Here is a 22,496-nt window from a genome sequence, read left to right on the forward strand (position 1 = left end):
GTTTTGTTTTTATATCCCATGGTGGTGCTAGAGATCAACTTGAGGCTTGGTACGAACTGGACAAGCCCTCCAGCACAGAGTTAGACCCTCCAGCCCTTAGTTTACAGTTTTTTGTTTGTTCGCTTTTGTTTTTCAAGACAGGATTTCTCTGTGCAGCCATGGCTGTCCTGGAACTCACTCTATAGATCAGGCTGGCCTTGAACTCAGAGATCCCAGGGCCTCTGCCTCTGCCTCTGCCTCTGCCTCCTGAGTGCTGGGATTAAAGGCGTGAACCACCATGCCCGATCCTGTTCTTTTTCTTGTGTGTGTGTGTGTGTGTGTGTGTGTGTGTGTGTGTGTGTGTGTGTGAGAGAGAGAGAGAGAGAAAGAGAGAGAGAGAGAGAGAGAGAGAGAGAGAGAGAACAGAGCTCTGCAGAAGTCTACATTCTTAACCACCTTGTCATCTCTCCGGGCCCAATTATCTATCTGTTAGCTTGTTTATCCGGTTGCTGCCGTATTTGGGACTGCTTCCCTCAGCCCCCCACTTGCTAGGCAAACACTTTACCCCCCCCCCCCCAGCTACACTTTGAGCCTGTGTATTTTGTTTTTTATTCTCTGATAGGCTCTCATTTAGTTGCTGAGGAGGGACTGGAACTTGCCCTGTAGCCCAGACAGTCCTTGAACCTGGATCCTTCTGCCCTAGCCTCTAGAGCAGCTACAGTTACAGGTCTATCCAACCAGTTTATGAGGCTCCTTTTATGAGGCTCCTTAGAGGACACAGGCCCTGATCCTTAGGCACGTTGTTGTTGTTGTTGTTGTTGTTGCTGGTGAACCTTTAAGTCCCTGCTCTCCTGGGAAAGCCACCTGCTCCTTCTCCCCTCGCACTGCTTTGTCTTCAGAGCTCAGAGTCCTCCTGCTCTCCTCCTTCCCAGGCTCAATCTGACAGTCACATCTCAGTCACAGGAGTTAACTCTTGTTCTGGTCTAGAAACCTGAGACTCCATGGCTCCGAGGAGTTCCCACCCGCAGGAGCTTTCAGCCCAGCAGTGGGCAGAAGGGCACAGTGCGCCTTGATGGTGTGTATTTATATCACAGTCGGCTGAAGGAGGTTTTACTTCATGTTTATTGTTGTACGTGTATGCATTGATATGCAGGCCCAGGGCACCTGTGTGTGTGGGGTCAGAAGACAACTCTGATCACTCTTCTCCTTCCACTTCAGGAGGGTTCCAGGAATCAAGCTCAGGTCACCACAGCACTCCCCGCGGGACCATCTCCTGGGCCTTGATGAAAACTTTAATATAGCTGTCACGGTTTACCGTGGGCATCAGCATTATTTGGGGCTCTCCCCCCTGCTCTTTTTGAGATTAATTCTCACTGATTGCTCAGGCAGGCCTCAAACTTGTGGTCCTCCTGCCTCAGTATCTCAAGTGGGTAGGATTTTAGGAAAGCTCTGCCACAGCTTGTTCCTGGCTGGCATTCCCTACCCCTGTCACCTCTTCTACTGCATCTCCTTCTACCCATTGCTCTGCTACAGGTGGGCAAACTGAGGGCAGCAGTCACAAAGTAACTTGGCAAGGCCACCCTGCTGGTCAGTGACTGCACCCTGATTGGGACCCAGTTTGCTGGACACAGTTTGGGCAGCCTCTGTGACGCAGTCTTGTCCTGCAGGTCCGTCTGGAAACCTGCTGAGGCAGTGGCTGAATCAACTGCTTTCGCTCTATGGGTCTCACGGCTGGGGTGCTAGTAAGAAATTGTGTCTGATAAACTCTGACTTTTTGCCCTAACAGCTGGCAGCAAAGACCCAGAGCTCACTGCAGAGTTCTTAGGAGGATGCCTTCAAAAGCAGAGGGGCTTCAAGAGGTCCACGAGAGAGGACGGGAGCTGTGCAGGGACTTCCCTAGGGAAGAGGTGCTCATGGAAAAAAAGGCTGCCTCTGGTCTTCAGGGAACGGCTTTGGGCCTCTTCAGCCCTGGGTGGGTCCCCTGGGAAAGCAGCTACAAATGAACTGGAGGTGACGGTGCGAGTGACTCAGAACAGGCTCCACATATTGGCTGTGTGAATTTGAATTGAGTTGCTTAACCTTTCTATGACTCAGTTTCCTTGTCTGTAAAACTGGGTCTCCTTACAGCCACAGTGAGGGGCAGATGAGGCCCCAGGGTCCGTGCAGACTGCCATACGGTGTCACAGTAGCTTCACGTGAGACGTCACCTCTCAGTGCTGTGCTTGAATCTACTCGGTTGCTGAGGCTGTTGAAGAGGGAGATAGAGAAACAAACGGAATCACTGCAGTGAGCAAAGGCGTCCCCTGGGCCCCAGCTGAACTGCAGCCCCAGAGCAGGCCTCAGCCTGGAAGTAGCGCGTCAGAGTCCCCAGCCACCCCCGGTCCCTGGTGACCTGGCACTGATAGGCTTCTGAGCCCCTCTACCTGCATTCCTCTCTAATTTCCCAGGCCAGAGAGACCTGTGGGAAGTGGAACCAGGACCCTTGCAACCATGGGTAACATGGGACAGGCTTGCCAGCAGATGGGGACAGCTTGAGAAAAGTGAATAAAATGTTTCGTGGTGAAGGGTAGAGCTGCAGAGAGCCTTGAGAGTGCGCAGTCAATCCAAAATCTGGTGACATTTCTGTCAGCCTGCGCCTGTGCACACACGTGCTCAGACGACCACTTACACAGGAAGGAGTACCCCGCCCCACCCCCAGCTACTTCCCACAGGGAGGCCAGCTGGGAGCTGTTTTCAGGGGTTTGTGCAAGGCTGGCATGTGGAATTCCACACTTTCCTGCCTCGTGCCTCTAGGTGGACAGGATGCCTGCAAGGACAGCGTAGGGCTTGAGGGGTCGCTGAGCTCAGAGCACACACTCTTGTGGAACTGGTTCTGTGGCCATTGGCAGGTTACTTGCTCTCCCTGACCCTCCACATTACGGAGAATTCAGTGCTGTGTGAGGTCCATTCTGGCTCCCTTGTCTCTAGATCTAACTGTGTGTGCCCGACCCGAGTTCCCCGTAGCTAAGTCACTGCTGCAGCTTACACCTCGGAGGGGCGTGTTTCTTGGGCTCCTGCCTCAGTGCTGCCTTTTGTCACCTCACCAGGTACCCCATCTGTCTGTCATTCTTGCTCCCTTCATTACAGGTGTCAGCTAGTCTTCTGTGTCAGGTCTCTTGAGGGATACAGGGTGGGGATAATTGGAATCAAGGCCTTGGGAGGGGACACGGAGGGGACAGGCCAGGACAGATCTCTGGAAGGTACACTCCTTTCCCTGAGGAGACTCCCTCCTGATACACTCCCTCCCCCAAGCACTTTCCAGTAATGTGCCGCCCACTGCAGGCAGGGAGCCAAGGGTGAGCAGATCCGGCCCTTCCCGGCAGCCTGTGCTCAGCCTCGAGGCCCCAGGCCTGGAACCCCTGCAGAAAACTAGGAAGCTGGGCCAAACTGGAGACCGGGTAACAGTGGGAGGAAGGGTTCCAGGGACACGCCTGCAGCCCAGGTGCCCTGGGAGCTGTCTTGAGTAGAAGAAAGCATGCTGTCCCCTGGTCAGAAGACCCCAAGCCCATCCCACCTCTCAAGAGCTCCAGCTTGTCGTCTGTCCTGTAGGAACACCAGCTGTCCACCGCCATGGAGGACTCATAGTCTAGAAAAGCATGGCCATCCCATGAGCTCCTCACAAAGGTCCCCAGTGCCCAGCAGAGCAGGCTACACTGGCTGATGGTGAGAGCTTCTTACCCTGGGTTCAGACCTGTGCTAGAGCCGGGGAGCTGGGCCTTGTCCTCTGCAGACTGTCAGGACTGAGTGTGATGGCACATGCTTCCTGCACAGTGCGGCCTGTGGGATGCCGTCAGGGACAGCAAACACCCTTCATGCTGTTGTTCTAGCTTGCTCCACACACATCCCCTCCCCAGGCAGGATGCCGGCTCACTGTCTGGTGTTTCATGGCCCAGGACAGCTCTGAATAGAGGACGAGAGGCATCTCCAGCCTTCTGCTAGGTAGAGGTGAAGCTCTCCTCTGCTTACTCTGGCTGTTTGGTGCACTTCTGCCTTCTCCTAAGGCAGCTGTTGTTGCTGACTCTACAAAGGACCCCAGACACTCAAATCTTTATTCGTGTGTGTATATGTGCTTACATGTATGCCGTAGCCTGTTTGTGGGGATCAGAAGACAACCTGTAAGAGGTGGTTCTCTCTCTTTAAGGGGCCCCAGGGATCCAACTCAGGCTTGGTAACAGGTACCTGACTCACGGAGCGGCTTTATCAGTCCCTAGAGCTGCATTCTTGACCATGGGAAGCTGCTTTCTGGCCATTGGAAGAATTATACTCCCTCAACTTTTGTTTTGTTTTTTTTTCTTTTTTTTTGGATTTGGTTTTTTTCGAGACAGGGTTTCTCTGTGTAGCCGTGGCTGTCCTGGAACTCACTCTGTAGACCAGGCTGGCCTCAAACTCAGAGATCCGCCTGCCTCTGCCTCCCAGAGTGCTGGGAATACAGGCGTGAGCCACCACCGCCCGGCCTCCCTCAACTTTAGTTGTTCAACTTTCCTATGACTAAGTATGCATTTAAAGAGAATTAAATTCAGTTTTAGAGGGTTGCATTTTTTTTGTTTGTTTGGTGTGCGTGTGTATGTTTACACTGTATGTGGATGTGGGTTTCTGTGTTTACATTGTGTGTATGCACATGTGCTGGGATCTGAACTGCAGTCCTTGTGCTGAAGCAGCACACACTTTCATCCACGGAGCCATCATCCCTCCCCAGTGTGAGAGGTGTGTGTGTGTGTGTGTGTGTGTGTGTGTGGCTTCTCAAAACCACAAAAGACGGGGTTTCTAAGATGGGATGATCCTGTCTCCTGCTTTGGGTCTGTGGTGAGGCAGCACATTGTGGATGCAGCACATGGTGTGGAACAAAATGCTTAAGTCGTGAGCCAAAGAGCAAAGACGACAAGGAGAGAACCGGGGGCCTTCTTTCTCCCCTTGGGAACGCTCCCAGTGACCTAAAAATCTCTCCTAGATCCCACCTCATAAAGGCTCTGTCATCCTCCAGCTGTTATTAACCCTTTAACTAGAGGGATCCACAGTGTAGCAGGCCCTGTTGTCTCCCCTTCAGGGCAGTGCAGATCTCTGGGTAAGGTGCAGTGGCCTTGTCTCCACAAGATGATGACTGTGGCTTTAAGGTTGTAAGGGAAGCAGGCACAAGAGAGGAATTCCTGTCCTGCCCTAGGCAGACAGGATAGTCAGGGAGGACCTCCTGGAAGAGGAGGCAGAGCACACCTGACCAGCCGCCCAGTTGGGAGCCTATCTACTGGAACAGGGAGGGGGTCATTTGGGGCGATTGCAAAGAATCTGAATTTAGGAGCTGGGAACGAGAGTGGAACAGAGATGTACCCGGTGGCTGAACATGGTGTCCCTGGGCGACTCTGACCTGCACAGCTCTCAGCACAAGAGATGGCTTTTGAAGTAGGCATATGTACAAGGTTGCTTTGAGATTTCTTCCTACCCTAAGACCCATGTTTTCCCCTTATATGTTGTAAATGTCTCTGGGAGCTTGACGTTGCATGGGGACTATAGTGCTATCCTAGCATTGCCTTGGTCGGGACCTGGGGCTTTGCCATAGGGAGAAATGTCCTTCCTTACCTCAGGTCTAGGGGATAATGATGGCAGAGATCTGGCCAGGCAGGTCCTGAAGGTCATGGGATGCCCGTCCCTGTGTATCAAGTGAGCAGGAGTGGCTAAGCTCCTAAGGTAACCTCAGCCCTCGAGTATACTGTAGGACTCCTCAGCTCAGCGCTCCCTTGGGGGGGAAGAGGAGAGAGCATCGGTCTTGAACAAAGGCCGCAGAGTTGGCTTCGTGGACTGGGTACCGCAGAGCCTTGATGCCGAGGGAAGCCAGGAGAGCTAAGATGTCAGAAGTCTGCAGTTTGTTGGGAGCTGGGCTTCAGCCCTGGGCTCCCCCCTGGTCCCGCGACTGATTTGCTCTGACTTGGGGCAAAATCCCTTCACCTTTTCAGCCCCAGTTGCCCCATCGGTAGGGTGGATAGGATTGGGCTAACGGCAGAGTAGCAAAGATATTATGTTTTACTTGCCAAAACTGACTGATGACCTTTGACTTCTTGGGATCTTCTGGAGCAACTGCCTGGTGTCCGTAAAAGCATGCCTCAGTCATGTGCAGCTGCCTACTGCAAGTCCGGGGCTGGAGGTCGCTGACTGCGCTCTGCAGATGTGCAGACCCAGGCCTGTTGTCCCACGGTTCTCCTGACACTGGTGCTCCTTGATTCTCCTGTCTCTCTCGTGTCCCCACTTTAACACCATCCATTGTCAGCCTGTGACTTATCCACCTCCGTGGCCTAGAGCCTGCCGCCTTCCCCGAGACAGGATCCTGTGTGGCTCTGTGTGGGATGTGAGTCAGCTCCCTGAGCATGTACCTGAGAGAGTGCCGTGGCCTCAGAGCTCGACGCCTTAGGTGCTCTGCGCCTTGCCCAGCAGTTTGATTTCTGACTGTTAGAGGCATGTGGAGCTGCTGCTGGGTAATGATTTACCACAGTGAGAGACAACATTGGGTCCAAGGTGGCTCAGCAGGTAAAGGTGCTTGCCACCAAGCCTGAGCACTTGAGTTCAGTCCCCAGGACCTGCTTGAAGGGAAGACCCAACTCCCACAAGTTGACCTCTGACATCCACCCGTGTGTCATGGCACATGCATACATGTGCAAATGCACACACACTATAAATTTTTAAAATAATTATTTTATACCACTGCCCTGTGAAGCTGGTATTATCCCTTCCGTTTTACAGGCAAGGAACCCGAGGCTCAGAGAGTTAACAGAGCGGCCTTCTGAGACCAAGCCTGTGCACCTCTCGCCAGCTGCTCTCCTGGTCCCCAGTCCTGTCCCCCACCTTCTGTTCTTCTGGCTCCCCTGAAAAGCCCACGGCCTCCCGTTCTCTCGCCCTTCACAGGTTTCCATGTGATCCCCACCATCTCCAGCATCGTCCCAGAGAGCTGCCTGCTGATCGTGGTGGGGCTGCTGGTGGGGGGCCTGATCAAGGGCGTCGGAGAGACGCCCCCCTTCCTGCAGTCAGACGTCTTCTTCCTCTTCCTGCTGCCACCCATCATCCTGGATGCAGGCTACTTCCTGCCTCTGCGGCAGTTCACGGAGAACCTGGGCACCATCCTGATCTTTGCTGTGGTGGGCACGCTGTGGAACGCTTTCTTCCTGGGTGGCCTCTTGTACGCCGTGTGCCTGGTGGGCGGCGAGCAGATCAACAACATCGGCCTGCTGGACACCCTGCTGTTCGGCAGCATCATCTCCGCCGTGGACCCGGTGGCGGTGCTGGCCGTCTTCGAGGAGATCCACATCAACGAGCTGCTGCACATCCTGGTCTTCGGGGAGTCCCTGCTCAATGACGCCGTCACCGTGGTGAGGGGCGGGGCCACACCTCACGCACGCACGTGGGCGCAGGCAGTGCCTTCCCCTTCCACTAATGATACTAAGGATGGGCCAGTGTCCCTCCATGCTGGCTGTGTGCCAGGCCCTGCTCTGAACACTGGACGTGGATTGTCTCTTTAAATCTTCAGGACAACCTGAGGAGACATGCTTTCTCACCTTACAGGACTAGAGACAAGCCACAGAGGTTTACACAGCTCACTAGGATGTGGGGAGTGAGGCCTGAGGCAGTGTGCTTGTCCCGTCTATTGCCCTCTAGGACCCGAGCTGCCCGCCTAGTGGGTTGTTTGCTTCCTGGACAGCTTGCATTTGATGCTATTGCCCAGTTACTGGGCCTCTTTGTGCCTCAGTTTGTAGCCCATTTAATCTCTGAGGAGGCCTTTAGCTCTTGTGTTGGCTGATTAAGAATTTGGTAGCGGGTTGTGGTGGCGCACGCCGGTAGGATTTGCTGAAGGAGGCAGAGGCAGGAGTATCACGAGTTCGAGGCCAGCCTGGGCTACACATTTAATGCCAGGCGGTGGTGGCTCACGCCTGTAATCCCAGCACTCTGGGAGGCAGAGGCAGAGGCAGAGGCAGGCGGATTTCTGAGTTTGAGGCCAACCTGGTCTACAGAGTGAGTTCCAGGACAGCCAGGGCTACACAGAGAAACCCTGTCTCGAAAAACCAAAATCCAAAAAACAAAAACAAAACAAAGCAAAACAAAAAAAAGAATTTGGTATGTGCAGGGTTCTAGGCAAAGGAAATGAAAAGAACTCTGTTTCCCAATCTCTGGGGTGCGGTAAGTGGGATTAGTAGTTCTGGGCTGTCTGCCTGGTTTTGTTGTTGTTTGTTCATTCATTTGGTTGGCTGGTTTTTGCTTTTTTGCGTTTATTTTTTTGTTTTGAGACAGGGTTTCTCTGTGTAGCCCTCGCTGTCCTGGAACTCACTCTGTAGACCAGGCTGGCCTCGAACTCAGAGATCTGCCTGCCTCTCTCTCCCCCCCCCCCCCCAGTGCTGGGATTAAAGGTGTACCTCACTGCTACCCGCCCAGCTGACTACTTGTTTTCCTGTGACTTTAAGTGAGCAATTCTTCCTCTTCTAGGCCTCTCCTTTGACAGGTTTCAAGTGACAGGGGCCAGGAGGGGTTTTCTGGGATTCCCATAGGAATCCAACTGTTGGTGTGCATTTGAAGTTTGGGTGCCTGATTTGACCCCCCCCCCCACCCCCCCCCCCACCCCCCCGCAGCTGAGTCAGGTTGACACTACAGGAAACAGCAGCGTGCTAACTCCTTCTGTGTGTAGAATCCAGGCTGGCTCCTGACAGTGCTGGTCACAAGGCAGATGCGCAGGCACTCCCGGTCTGAATGCAAGCTGGCTTTGCTACATTTCTTTTTTGTTTGTTTGTTTGGTTTTGGGTTTTTTGTTTTGTTTTTGGGTTTGTTTATTTGTTTGTTTGTTTGTTTGTTTGGTTTTTCAAAACAGGGTTTCTCTGTGTAGTCCTGGCTGTCCTGAAACTCACTCTGTAGACCAGGCTGGCCTTGAACTCAGAAATCTGCCTGCCTCTGCCCCCCCCCCCCCAAGTGCTGGGATTAAAGGTGTGCGCTAGCACACGCTGCAGCTTTGCTACATTTCTGTTGCTGTGGCAGCATGCCATTGACCTGAAGCAGCCTATGGAGGAAAGGGTGTATCCAGCTTTCTGCCTGTCCTGCGCTGGCAGCACTGAGGGAGGGCAGGGCAGGAACTCTGGGCTGGGCCCTGGAGGTAGGAGCTGAAGCAGAAAGCCTGAGGGAGTGCTACGTATTGGCTTGTTCAGCCTGCTTTCTGGTCCAACCCAGAACCACCTGCCCAGAGGTGACCCTGGTCCTCCCTCTTCAAGAAAATGCCCCATTGCCTTGGCCACAGGCAGTCCGGAGGAGGCGTTTTCTCAGCTGAGGATAGCTCTAACTTGTATAAAGATGGCCCCTGCAAACCAAACCAAACCAACCCAGAAACCAAACAGGACAATGGCACTCTTATCTGAAATGGAGGCATCTGGAAGCTCTTAGCTGAAGAGGTCACATGACTGTGGGGTCACATGACTCCCAGAGATGTACACCGTATTACTATTCTTTTTCACTTGTCACACCACTGACAATTGCTCCAAGCTAGAAAAGAGGATCTGGCCTCAGTACTGTTCCAGTGACTCCCCTGGCAGGCTGTGATCATGCATGAGCACCCCCAAGCCTGGAGCAGGCTAGCCTACGGTGGAGCACACTGCTGCCGAGGCCCGGCCAGGCTCCCAGAGCGCTTTGAGCCACTGCAGCCTAGTCAGCACCCGGCGCCTGCCCTTTCCGCCAGCCCAAATTGGGCCCTTCCTTCCTTCCTTCCTTCCTTTCTTTCCTTTTCTTTCCTTTCCTTTCCTCTTTTCTTTTCTTTTCTTTTCTTTTCTTTTCTTTTCTTTTGTTGTTGTTGTTTTGTCCAAGACAGGGTTTCTCTGTATAGCCCTCCTGGCTGTCCTGGAACTCTATAGACCAGAGATCTGCCTGCCTCTGCCTCCTGAGGACTGGCCTTAAAGGGGTGGTGCTACCACTGCCTGGCTTCCTTCCTTCCTTTCTGTTTTTCCTTCTTTCCTTTTTTTCTCTTTCTTCCTTTTCTTCCATCTTTCTGTTTTTGTTTTTACTTGTTTGGTTAGTTGGTTTTCTGAAACGTGTGTGTGTGTGTGTGTGTGTGTGTGTGTGTGTGTGTGTGTGTGTGTAGCCCTGACTCTTCTGGAACTAGCTATGTAGACCAGGCTAGCTTCAAACTCAGAGACCTGCCTGCCTCTGCCTCCCGTGCTAGGATTAAAGGTGTGTGCTATCTTTACCGGGCAAGTTGGGCCTTTTCTAGAGCTCGGTTCAGGTGTGAATGCCCCAGACAGTTTCCCAAACAGAGAGGCTGCGCCTGAGCTGCCTCGCTCAGCTGTGTCCTCTCACTCCTTCCTGCCTGCTGCCCCTTCCTTCCAGGCCTGGAAACCCCCCAGCTGGCTTCTGGCAGCGCTCTCTAGGGCTGGATTTGATTTGACTGAGAGCAGCCGTGCCAGTCAGCCCCTCAGAGACGGAGGGCCTGGGCCTGCCTGGGCCTCCGTCTACCGAGGGGATGCAGGTGCAGACAGTGTCCCATCCCCAGCTGGGCCTGGTCGAGGGCCCCCAGCTCCACAGCTTCTGAGCCCGGCTGCCCATCAACTATCCAGGCAGCTTGTTTAAATGGGGGTTTCTCAGTCCTGCCTGGTGGATCCCGGGTCACATGTGACCTGGCCTCATGGATTTTCAGAGGTTAACAGGTCCTGTCCTGGTTTCTGTCTGAACTTGTGCTGAAGGAGGGACAATCAGAAAAGCCATGGTTTATACCAGGTGGAACAGTGACACTAAGTTCATAGTACCACAGGGGGTCCCAGTCATGCCGAGTGCTTTACTTAGTTCTCATGACAGCCATGTGACACGGGCACTCCATTTGTCCCCCATCTGTGGAAGCCCAGGAAAAAGGCTGTGTGTGCAAAGGATTGCAGCTTTAAGAGTTTCTCTCACTATCAGCAGGGTGTGCTGCAGGCCTCCAGTGTGCCCTCGGCCGCTTCCACACACTCGGCACTGGGTTTCTCTGCCGCCTTGTGGTCTATATCCACGGCTGGGGAAGGATAGGATAAACACGGGCCGGTCCTAGGGGGCCGTGGGGCCAGGGCCCTGCCCTCCTGCCCACCAGCCTGCATGCCCTCCCCAGGTCCTCTACCACCTCTTTGAGGAGTTTGCCAGCTACGAGTACGTGGGCATCTCGGACATCTTCCTCGGCTTCCTCAGCTTCTTCGTCGTGGCCCTCGGCGGGGTGTTTGTGGGCGTGGTCTACGGGGTCATCGCAGCCTTCACCTCACGATTTACCTCCCACATTCGGGTCATCGAGCCGCTCTTCGTCTTCCTCTACAGCTACATGGCTTACCTGTCAGCTGAGCTCTTCCACCTGTCCGGAATCATGGCGTGAGTCAGCATGGCAGGTGATGGGCTTGGGGGGGGCGGGTAGCTGCTTACCATGGAGTCCCCAGGTCTCTGTGGTCCCAGAGGAGCTCCCCAGCACCTGTGCTCTGGGCTCCAGGCTTGCGTGGCGTACACTGGAGTGGCCCAGGGCATTACAGGCCTTCCACATTGGACTCCTGGGTTCAGGAATCTGAAGATTATGTGCAAAAGCAACCTGTTGGGGCTACCCTTAGGGATAGGAGACAGATCCAGTGTCCTAGGAAACTGAGCTGGAAGTCTTAGGTCACAATCCTGCTCCTGACTCCCATTTTCTTAGAGAGAGTCTGCAGATGGAAGCCAGTAAGGCTCCCCAGAAGGGCTTACCAGGTGGGTGCCTTCCACGCCTGAATCTTAGAGGCCCTGAGGTCGCTGCTGAGTTTGAATTGGGCTCAGTGAGGCACAAAGGAAGCAGAAGTGCACGGCCAACCTAAACTGGGGGCTCTGGGAAGTAGGGGGGGAGCCAGCACAGCTCCCTAAAGGGGCTCTGTGTGTTAGGAACGTCATACTGGGAGGGAATGAACCCGAGAGACCACAGAGTGTGTCACTGGCTGTCATCGGGCAGACTGTGCATTGCGGAAGAGACAAAGGCTTGGAGTTGCACAGACTGAGTCTGTTGCATTACCACTCGCCTCAGGACAGTGGAGGTGACCTTATTCCTCAAAAACTCCTGTCCCTTTCTGACTTTGCTGGCCCTGTGTGCTTGGTGTGAGGATCAAGAAAAAACAGTGGGTGTTTGGCCCTCACGAGTTGTCCAGTGAACTAGTGCGTGCTCAGCCTGGTGCTGATGGCCTGTAACCCCTGAACCTTGTTCTTCACCCCAAGCCTCATCGCCTCTGGAGTAGTGATGCGCCCCTATGTGGAGGCCAACATCTCCCACAAATCCCACACCACCATCAAGTACTTCTTGAAGATGTGGAGCAGCGTCAGCGAGACCCTCATCTTCATCTTCCTCGGTGTCTCCACCGTGGCCGGCTCCCACCAGTGGAACTGGACCTTTGTCATTAGCACCCTGCTCTTCTGCCTCATCGCCCGGGTGCTGGGTAAGGGCCAGGCCCAGGCCAGGGAGGAGAGAGAGAGAGAGAGAGAGAGAGAGAGAGAGAGAGAGAGAGTGTGTGTGTGTGTGTGTGTGTGTGTGTGTGTGTGTGTGTGTGTGAGGGATGCACGTGTGACTGTATGGAGGAGCCAGACTGTGGAGTAGCTATGTGTAATACAGTGTAAGGCTAGGTTGTGGGTGTGTAAGTGTGTTCATGTTTCTAAGAGCTGGGCTGTGTGTTTGTGTGTGTGCAGTAATGTGTATAAGATCTGGGTTAGGCCGGGCAGTGGTGGCGCACGCCTGTAATCCCAGCACTTGGGAGGCAGAGGCAGGTGGATTTCTGAGTTCGAGGCCAGCCTGGTCTACAGAGTGAGTTCCAGGACAGCCAGGGCTACACAGAAACCCTGTCTCGAAAAAACCAAATCCAAAAAAAAAAAAAACAAAAAACCCAAGACCTGGGCTATATTGTATGTACCACACATACAGAGGATAGGTTGAGAGCCCACTACAGTGTGTGGAGGGGTTGCTTGTGGATGTCTATAGTACAGTGGGGGGGGCTGCCTGTGGATGTCTATAGTACAGTGGGGGGGGGCTGCCTGTGGATGTCTATAGTACAGTGGGGGGGCTGCCTATGGATGTCTATAGTACAGTGGGGGGGCTGCCTGTGGATGTCTATAGTACAGTGGGGGGGGCTGCCTGTGGATGTCTATAGTACAGTGGGGGGGGGCTGCCTGTGGATGTCTATAGTACAGTGGGGGGGCTGCCTATGGATGTCTATAGTACAGTGGGGGGGGGCTGCCTATGGATGTCTATAGTACAGTGGGGGGGCTGCCTGTGGATGTCTATAGTACAGTGGGGGGGGCTGCCTGTGGATGTCTATAGTACAGTGGGGGGGCTGCCTATGGATGTCTATAGTACAGTGGGGGGGCTGCCTGTGGATGTCTATAGTACAGTGGGGGGGGGGCTGCCTGTGGATGTCTATAGTACAGTGGGGGGGCTGCCTGTGGATGTCTATAGTACAGTGGGGGGGCTGTCTGTGGATGTCTATAGTACAGTGAGGGGGGGGCTGCCTGTGGATGTCTATAGTACAGTGGGGGGGGGCTGCCTGTGGATGTCTATAGTACAGTGGGGGGGCTGCCTGTGGATGTCTATAGTACAGTGGAGGGGCTGCCTGTGGATGTCTATAGTACAGTGGGGGGGCTGCCTGTGGATGTCTATAGTACAGTGGGGGGGCTGCCTGTGGATGTCTATAGTACAGTGGGGGGGCTGTCTGTGGATGTCTATAGTACAGTGAGGGGGGGCTGCCTGTGGATGTCTATAGTACAGTGGGGGGGGGCTGCCTGTGGATGTCTATAGTACAGTGGGGGGGGGGGCTGCCTGTGGATGTCTATAGTACAGTGGGGGGGCTGCCTGTGGATGTCTATAGTACAGTGGGGGGGGGGCTGCCTGTGGATGTCTATAGTACAGTGGGGGGGCTGCCTGTGGATGTCTATAGTACAGTGGGGGGGGGCTGCCTGTGGATGTCTATAGTACAGTGGGGGGGGCTGCCTGTGGATGTCTATAGTACAGTGGGGGGGCTGCCTGTGGATGTCTATAGTACAGTGGGGGGGGCTGCCTGTGGATGTCTATAGTACAGTGGGGGGGGCTGCCTGTGGATGTCTATAGTACAGTGAGGGGGGCTGCCTGTGGATGTCTATAGTACAGTGGGGGGGGCTGCCTGTGGATGTCTATAGTACAGTGGGGGGGCTGCCTGTGGATGTCTATAGTACAGTGGGGGGGGGCTGCCTGTGGATGTCTATAGTACAGTGGGGGGGCTGCCTGTGGATGTCTATAGTACAGTGGGGGGGGCTGCCTGTGGATGTCTATAGTACAGTGGGGGGGCTGCCTGTGGATGTCTATAGTACAGTGGGGGGGGGCTGCCTGTGGATGTCTATAGTACAGTGGGGGGGCTGCCTATGGATGTCTATAGTACAGTGGAGGGGGCTGCCTGTGGATGTCTATAGTACAGTGGGGGGGCTGTCTGTGGATGTCTATAGTACAGTGAGGGGGGGCTGTCTGTGGATGTCTGTAGTACAGTGTGCGGAGGTGTCTGTAGTGTAGCAGCTGGAGGGGCTAGTGAGATGTGTATAGTGCAGTGTGTCCCTGTCCCTGTCTGAACGGTTGGTTCCTGGATGCTCCCGTTTTTTTCTCTGCAATGCTGTCACTATTTTAGATATTAGGGGACAGAAGCCCCGTGCCTTGTGCTCATATGGAGGCACCGGAGACAGTGTCGCCATGAGAGTTATGGTGAAGGGCCTTTAGACTCTCTGAGAGCCTAATGGGTTTCTCAGGTCCCAGCCCGGCCTGTGACCCTGAGCCCAGTGTTCTGTTGTCACGGCACATATGCCTGAAGCTCCCAGCTAGTGTCACCGTGCACTCAGGTCTGTGGGTTCTACCCCATTGCTAGATTGTCCTCACCTCATGGCCAGGCCGCTGCTGCCCTCTGCAGCCGACCCCTTTTCCGCACATGTGCGCATGTGCACTTAGAAGCCAGAGGTCCAACGTGTGCTTTCTTCTGTCGCTGTCCACAGCTTTTAGATTTTTTTGTTTGTTTAGGGTTGTTTGTTTGTTTGTGACAGAATCTTACTATACAGACCAGGCTGGTCTAGAACTCTTGGTAATTCTTCTGCCTCAGCCTCCCGAGTGCTGGGATTGCAGGTGTGAGCTACCTGGAGATTTTGTGGGACTTTTACTGTTGGCGAACAGGTTTGGTTTTATGTTTTATAAAGCTGGGGATGGTACCCAGGTCCTTGTGCATGCCGGGCAAGCTCTCTTCTGGTCCCTCTCCCCACAGCCTGCACTTTGAAACAGTGTTTCACTATGAACAATTCGCAGGCTATAGAAAAGTAGAGACAATAGGATAATTATTTCCCACCTGTTTTAGTAAGGTTCATTCAGTACCCTGGTTGTTTCCTCCTGTCCCTTGACCTATAAGTCCGTGAAGGCCTCTGGGATATCTTCAGAACAAATTCAGGTTGCGGCACCCCTTAAAAACCTACTGAAATCTGGGCTGAGTGATCTGGGGTTCCTGGGCTGAGGTACCCACGAACTGAGTGATCGGGGTGGGCCATGGGAGGAACTTCCTGGACAGCCTGAGCCCACCTCTGCCTGCTCCCGGCAGGTGTCCTGGTCCTGACCTGGTTTATCAACAAGTTCCGCATTGTGAAGCTGACCCCCAAGGACCAGTTCATCATTGCCTACGGCGGCCTGCGGGGCGCCATCGCCTTCTCCCTGGGCTACCTCCTGGACAAGAAGCACTTCCCCATGTGCGACCTGTTCCTCACCGCCATCATCACCGTCATCTTTTTCACAGTCTTTGTGCAGGTGCTGGGCCTGGGGTGGGCAGGCCCCTGGGTGGGGACCCCAACTTTTGTGGTAGAAAGAGAAAGGCTGTGGGAACGCTGTCGCTAGCTTGCTGCATGACTTTGGGGAAGCCATCCCTCTTTGAGGCCTCAGTTCTCAGCTGTGACTGTGTGACGGTGTGAAGTCAGTGATCACTATGTGAAGTGACCGATATTGCCCTACTTGAGTAAGAACCACTGGAGTGACACGGGTAGCCAGCAGGCCCCAGATCTGACCGCCCAGATCATGGGGGCGCTGAGCGGTGTTGTGTGCAGCAGATCAGCATAGGCAGCGGGACGGACAGTCTCCTGACTCAGGCAGCCAGAGGCCTGGCTCCAGTGTTTCTGTCTTGCGAAGGCTTGCCTGTCTGTAGTGAGGAGCCTGGGCTGGGTGATTGCAGTCCTCACAGCCCGCTGCCCAGTGACTTCTGGGCAGTAAATGACACAGGCTTAACAGGCAGGGTTCCACCCCTGTCTCTGTCTGTCCCCAAGAGAGACCTGTGTGATGGTGCACACTGCCCTCCCTTAGCTGACTGACTCAGAGCAGGTGAGAAACTGTCAGGCCTCCGTTTCTCTCCCATCCTCTGCCTCTCCTGGGCACAAGTGCTCATGGTGGGAGGTGGGACACACCTGCGCTACCTTCTCATGAGAAAAAGACCTGGGAAGGCTGCTTGGAATGGGGTGCAGTTTCCGTCCTTTTCCAGGAGAGAGATCTTCTTTGCCTTCCTGCTGTGTCCTCAGAAACACTGCTTTACCCCAACTTTTCTGTGTGTGTCTGACGGGTTTCCAGGCCGCTTTCACTGATGGCGCCATCACAGTGACCCTCTCCAGCCAGTCTGACTCTGGGTCTGCTACTTCTGTGGGACCATAGGGAATCACTCCACCCTGCTGCCCCTCAGTTCCCACAGCTGTAAAATGGGAGCATTTTAGAGATCCCTCTTTCAGGGATGGTACAGAGCTGAGGCACAGATACTCATCAAACATGTAGACCTGTGCTGGAGGCCGGGCACAGGGGCTCTGTCTATATGGCCTGCCTCCCTGGGGCTGCAGAGCAAATCCTGGGTAGCGCTCACCCTGGCCGCACACTGAGGCTTGTTCACTGGCTGACCTATCAGGAAGAAGTGGCCTTTAAAGGCCTGCCTTGATTTGCACGCTGAGGTAGGGAGTTATAAAATCCCCAGTCCTGAGAGGCTGAGAACCTCAAAGGGGAGCTCCTCCTTGTCTGGGGGGCCCTCAAGAAGAAGGGAGGTTCCTCAGCCTCTGCCAGGACAGCAGAACCCGAATGTCTGACACTCACCTGCCCTCCAGGGCATGACCATTCGGCCCCTGGTAGACCTGCTGGCTGTGAAGAAAAAGCAAGAAACAAAGCGTTCCATCAACGAGGAGATCCACACCCAGGTACTGGAGGCCTGGCTGGGCCTCGGGTTGCCAGAGAAGGTTCGTGGAGCTGGGGCAGAGCTGGGCCTTAAGCCCGCCTTCCCTTATCCCAGGTTGTCTTAGCCCCTTGGGCCCCCCTACCAGGCTCTAGCTGAAGGGGCACTGTGCTGTGAGCACTGAGGGCCCAGGAGGTTGTTATGCCACCGGCCTCTGTCATTAGATTCTCGTGGGTTCTGAACAGGGAGCTCACCAGAGTATGGCCTGGCCTCAGGATGAGTAACAGGAAGGCGACACCTCCTGGCTACTCCTGGAACTGTAGAGCCAGGCTAAGCAGAGCCATAGGGGGGGTAAAGGTGGGTGGGGTGCGGAAGGAGCCCAGCAGTAAGGCTTGACCCAGCCCTGGGCCCATTTCAGTTCCTGGACCACCTTCTGACAGGCATCGAGGACATCTGTGGTCATTACGGCCACCATCACTGGAAGGACAAGTAGGTGAAGGTCTGGTGGGCAGGAGGGTAGGAGAGACGGTCAAGGGTCCTTGGGGGCCTGGGCATCTTCTCATGCCTAGGAACGAGCCCCTCCATCTCCCTCCTCCCGCAGGCTCAACCGTTTTAATAAGAAGTATGTGAAGAAATGTCTGATAGCCGGGGAGCGCTCCAAAGAGCCGCAGCTCATCGCCTTCTACCACAAGATGGAGATGAAGCAGGCCATCGAGCTGGTGGAGAGTGGGGGCATGGGCAAGATCCCATCTGCCGTCTCCACGGTCTCTATGCAGTGAGTGCCACAGGCCGCTCGCCTCACGCGGGCTCCCTCAACCCTAGACCGAGGTGGCCACCAGGGCGATGCTGTTGTCTAGCTAGTCCTTAAAGCCACACTAAGGACTTGGGACATTGGCCACCCACCCCTGGGCTGTCCCCAGCATGGCCTTGTGCTGTCAAATGGAGGCCTAATCTGTGTTCTGTTGTCCCAGGAATATCCACCCCAAGTCCTCGAATTCAGACCGGATCCTGCCGGCGCTGTCCAAGGACAAGGAGGAAGAGATCCGCAAAATCTTGCGGAGCAACCTGCAGAAAACCCGGCAGCGGGTGAGGTCCTGCCTCAGCCCAGCCCTTCTTCCCTCCCCGCTCTGCCCTTCTCCTGCCCCCCACACCGCCAGAGCCTCTCTGGCCCTGGCCTTCCAGTCCAGATCCTGAGTCCTCTCCTACCCTGATGGCCATTCTCCCGCAGCTGCGGTCCTATAACAGACACACGCTGGTGGCCGACCCCTACGAGGAGGCCTGGAACCAGATGTTGCTCCGGAGGCAGAAGGCCCGGCAGCTGGAGCAGAAGGTGCGTGTTGGCTCTGGCCAGCTCCTCCTCAGGCATGTGCCGAGCTCTCTCAAAAACAGACAGGGAGGTTTGTTAATGGTGTGAGGTCTTGGGCTTTGTCCCAGAGGTGTGACAGGGAAAGGCTGGGAATGTGGAGATGTCAGGGGAAGAGAAAGGAGTGAACTCGAGGGACACAGGGAAGTGTGTGGCACTAGCAAGACTTGGTGTGTGTGTCACCAGTTTGAAGTGGGGCCACTGGGGTGGGTGGTGGAGTCCAGAGTGTCCTAGAAAGGAGCACGGCACGTTGTGAGATGCGGCACTCAGCCGTGGTATACTGGGCTGGTCACACCCAGGGCGCCCCGGACTCAAGTGACCGCCTGAGTTGGGGTTTATTGTTATTCTATTTTTGTTTTAATCTAGAATCTTGGGGCTCCTGTGTGGGGTGGAGGCAAGGCCAGAGAAGGGTAGATCTGTTTGAGACTTCCCAGAAAGCTAGCACAGCCTCCTGGCGTCTGGGACAAGTCCCTAGAAAGCCCTGAAGTGCCAATGTGGGTTGCCACCACAGGCAAAGAGCCCAGTGAGAACTGCTGTCCGGGGCTACACTCACCCTGACCTCTCTCTCTGCCAGATCACCAACTACCTCACGGTACCTGCCCACAAGCTGGACTCGCCCACCATGTGTCGGGCCCGCATAGGCTCAGGTAAAAGGCTGGGTGTTTTGTGTCAAGGACAGGCCACAGAGAGTCAAAGGGGAAGTTGGCTTTGTCAGCTGTGTTTGCATCAGGCCGGCTGGGTGTTAACAGAGCGCAGCGTGGCCCCACTGTCAAACCCAGGCACGAAGGGACTGCCAGTAGGGCTCTGGATGAGGACTGCGATGGGACTGTGACCCTGCACCCAGCAGGGAGGAGGGCAGTGGGAATCCTGTCCAAGGGGCAGTCACTCAGGAAACTGGATCCCAGAGACAGGGTTGGTTACATGGGAAGGTCTGAGGCTGCTAGTATAGGCTGAGAGGGCCCTTGAGATGTGGCCGAACTGTCAGGCCTCGGGGGCAAAGCCTGTCTCTGCTCTCAACCCGCAGACCCACTGGCCTATGAACCCAAGGCCGATTTGCCTGTCATCACCATCGACCCGGCCTCCCCACAGTCCCCCGAGTCTGTGGACCTGGTGAACGAGGAGTTGAAGGGCAAGGTCCTAGGTCTAAACCGGGGTCCGAGGGTGACTCCTGAGGAGGAGGAGGAAGATGAGGATGGCGTCATCATGATTCGGAGCAAGGAGCCCTCTTCCCCAGGCACCGACGACGTCTTCACCCCCGGACCAAGTGACAGCCCTAGCTCCCAGAGAATACAACGCTGCCTCAGTGACCCAGGCCCCCACCCCGAACCTGGGGAAGGAGAGCCTTTCATCCCCAAAGGGCAGTAGAGCCAGGCTAGTGGGTGTCCCATAGACTCTCCCACGAGAGTGGGGGCTGGGCGCCCCCTTGTCTCCTGACCTGGATTGGCTCCGCCCCCTTCCTGCGCATGGCAGCTGGGTCCACGGCCCCCACTGCAGCACGGCTTGCACCAGCCTCCTGGGAAGTATCCTCTCCTACCAGAACTGCCTTCCCAATCCATCCATTTGGCAGAACAGCTGGGCTGGTGAGGCAGGCCCTGCCCCATCTCTAGATCCAGGCTCTCCCAAAGTGGAACCAGGGTTCCTCGAGGCCCTCCCCTCCCTCCAGCCCCTCCTCATCCAGGCCAACTTTCCCTCCTTGATCATCATTTCTAACCAAAGAGCCACTGGCTCCACTGTGCTCCTACCAGGAAAGGAGGGAGCGGAACCTTCCGTGGCCGTGACTGGGCCCTCCTGTCAGAGGACAGCAGGCCTGTGGCTGGGAAACAGACGGGTGACCCATGGCGCCCGCCCCCGGCTCTCCTGCTGGCCTCGGTGCTCTGGCCAGCCGCCTGAGCTGTCCTTACTCAGAGCTGCAGGCTGAGGGCATCTCTGAGCTTCTCTGCTGGGCGCTCGGGCACATGCAACATGAAGTGACTTGGGTGATGAGGACCCCTGGGCCTTTGTGGGGTTTATGTGGGAGGGACTGCCCAAGGCCCCAAAAGTGTGGTCTTCTTACATTTGGTTAATTTGCACCTCCACGTAAGTATGATTCTGTTTGCACAGAGACACTCCTGTTTTTAGACCCTTTGAATCCTCCATGCCAGTCAGCTCCACTCTTCTCCCTCACCCTTCCTCATGTCTTCCCTTAAATCGATCGAACCTCTGCTGCCTGGGCCCTTGCCCACAGCACTGATTCACACGTGGCCCGACCTGTCATGATTCAAGCTCACCAGCAGGGGGCCTCCTGGTACCGTCCTTGCTCTTGGGCCTGCTTTTACTTCTGTTGGCCAGTTCCCCCCCACCACCCCTTCTGGACCACTCTCCTTCCTGCATCCTGTAGAGTAGACAGTGCTGGACCCCCGAGAGGCCTTTCCTCACAGGCACACACTCCCTACCGCCACCAGGCTGGGGCCAAGCCACCCCCCGGCACTCCCTCCCCAGGATCGTGCAATAGTCAGAGGGGTCCCTCCCAGGGGATGGGGCCATGGGTGATTGGCCCAGCTGTCCCCTCTCCATGCAAGTGCTGTTTTGGGCAGGAGTTGCCATGCAAGGTGACATCGACAACCATGTACATAGCCACCGCAGCTGCTGCCGCTCTGCCACCTGTACAAAGGAAACTGAACCTTTTTCATATTCTAATAAATCAATGTAAGTTTTTTATAAGAGTCCAGGACTGCTTCCTGGGCCTGAGGAAGGAGGGCACCAGAGAAACTAGGCTCAAGACTGAAACAGAAACCTTGTTCCCATCGGCTGCTGTGTGGTCGGTACTGTGTGCAGATGCTGAAGATACACTGATGGGGTTGAATGTGCTGTGGCCTCGGCTTGGTGCTTAAAGGCCTCCGTGTTCTCACGGTGGAAACCATGTTCTCATGGTTTGTGAATGGTGAACTTAGAAGGCGGGGTGCTGTCAGGAAGACTCGGGCTGTGCTATACTGAATTGCCACCTGCAGAGGCCAGTTGGAGAAGGCTCAGAGGCATCCAAATATAATAGTCTTAACACACGCAGGCCTGAGACAGTCCACTGAGACACATCCCTCCTTTGGAATTCTCCCTTTTCCTTAATAAGCCGATGTTTAATAAACCAGTGTGTCTGGCTCAGTAACATGGAAAAGGAGGACAAGCCTTGTAGTTTGCGGCTGGGGGGGGGGGTCTACCTAAGGGAGGTGCAAAACCTCTAAGCTGTGTCCTCCCCTGGGAATTAGAGACTTGTACCCTTATTCCAACAGGGAACTGAGGTGCACTTTAGTATCTGACCACCAGAGGGCAGTGAGGTCTCAGTACTGTCCAAGAGGCTCTGCCCAGCCTGTGATTTGGACTCAGCTCTGATTTAGGATATCTGAAGTGGGCCATGACAAAAGAATTCTAGGAGAGGCCCAGACTGCATTCCTGTGTTGATGTCCCAGCAGGAAACCGCTGGAACGCGCAAAGGGTCTGGGCAGTGTGGAATGAGGACCAGTGACCCCTACTCTCTCAGCAAGAGCACAAGGTTCTGCCTAATGGCCCTTGGAAGCAGAAGTAGGAGGGTCCTTTGGGGCCAACCTGGGGTTCCCCGGGCACACTATCTCAAGGACAGCAACAACAATACAAAGTTTTAGAGCTGAAAGGGTGAGAAAAGAGGTGTGCTTCTGGAAGGTGTTGACCCGCCATGCCTGTGACCACAGATAACGGCGTAGCTACCTGTGGATTAGAATTTTCATTCCGATTTTCCCGACTGAGATGGCTCACTGGTTAGCCGCTGCACACATGTGCACATAAACACAGGCATGCGTGTGTGTGTGTGTGTGTGTGTGTGTGTGTGTGAATGTGTGTGTGTGTGTACATAAAAAAAATAAATCTTGACTCAATCTTCCTGCCCGTCCCTAATGAACATAAAGCTTAGTTTCCTTGCCCCTCTGACTTACTGCCTTCTGGGTAAGCCA

At 54.9% G+C, this 22,496-nt stretch overlaps 1 protein-coding gene across 1 annotated transcript in view; it reads left to right on the top strand.

Annotated features, from left to right (window-relative positions):
* Slc9a1 (solute carrier family 9 member A1) overlaps positions 1 to 21,242 on the top strand; it is a 55,952-nt gene extending 34,710 nt beyond the window's left edge. The window contains exons 2-12 of the mRNA XM_052177630.1: positions 6,907 to 7,367; positions 11,105 to 11,355; positions 12,214 to 12,431; positions 15,585 to 15,787; positions 17,113 to 17,202; positions 17,596 to 17,666; positions 17,779 to 17,952; positions 18,149 to 18,263; positions 18,406 to 18,507; positions 19,115 to 19,187; positions 19,565 to 21,242. Coding sequence (XP_052033590.1) covers positions 6,907 to 7,367; positions 11,105 to 11,355; positions 12,214 to 12,431; positions 15,585 to 15,787; positions 17,113 to 17,202; positions 17,596 to 17,666; positions 17,779 to 17,952; positions 18,149 to 18,263; positions 18,406 to 18,507; positions 19,115 to 19,187; positions 19,565 to 19,905 — 2,099 coding nt within the window. The 3' untranslated portion in view covers positions 19,906 to 21,242. The remainder of the gene's footprint in view (positions 1 to 6,906; positions 7,368 to 11,104; positions 11,356 to 12,213; positions 12,432 to 15,584; positions 15,788 to 17,112; positions 17,203 to 17,595; positions 17,667 to 17,778; positions 17,953 to 18,148; positions 18,264 to 18,405; positions 18,508 to 19,114; positions 19,188 to 19,564) is intronic.
* The last annotated feature ends 1,254 nt before the right edge of the window (positions 21,243 to 22,496 follow it).

Source organism: Apodemus sylvaticus, chromosome 3, assembly GCF_947179515.1.
Source record: "Apodemus sylvaticus chromosome 3, mApoSyl1.1, whole genome shotgun sequence".
NCBI classification, from domain to species: Eukaryota; Metazoa; Chordata; class Mammalia; order Rodentia; family Muridae; genus Apodemus; species Apodemus sylvaticus.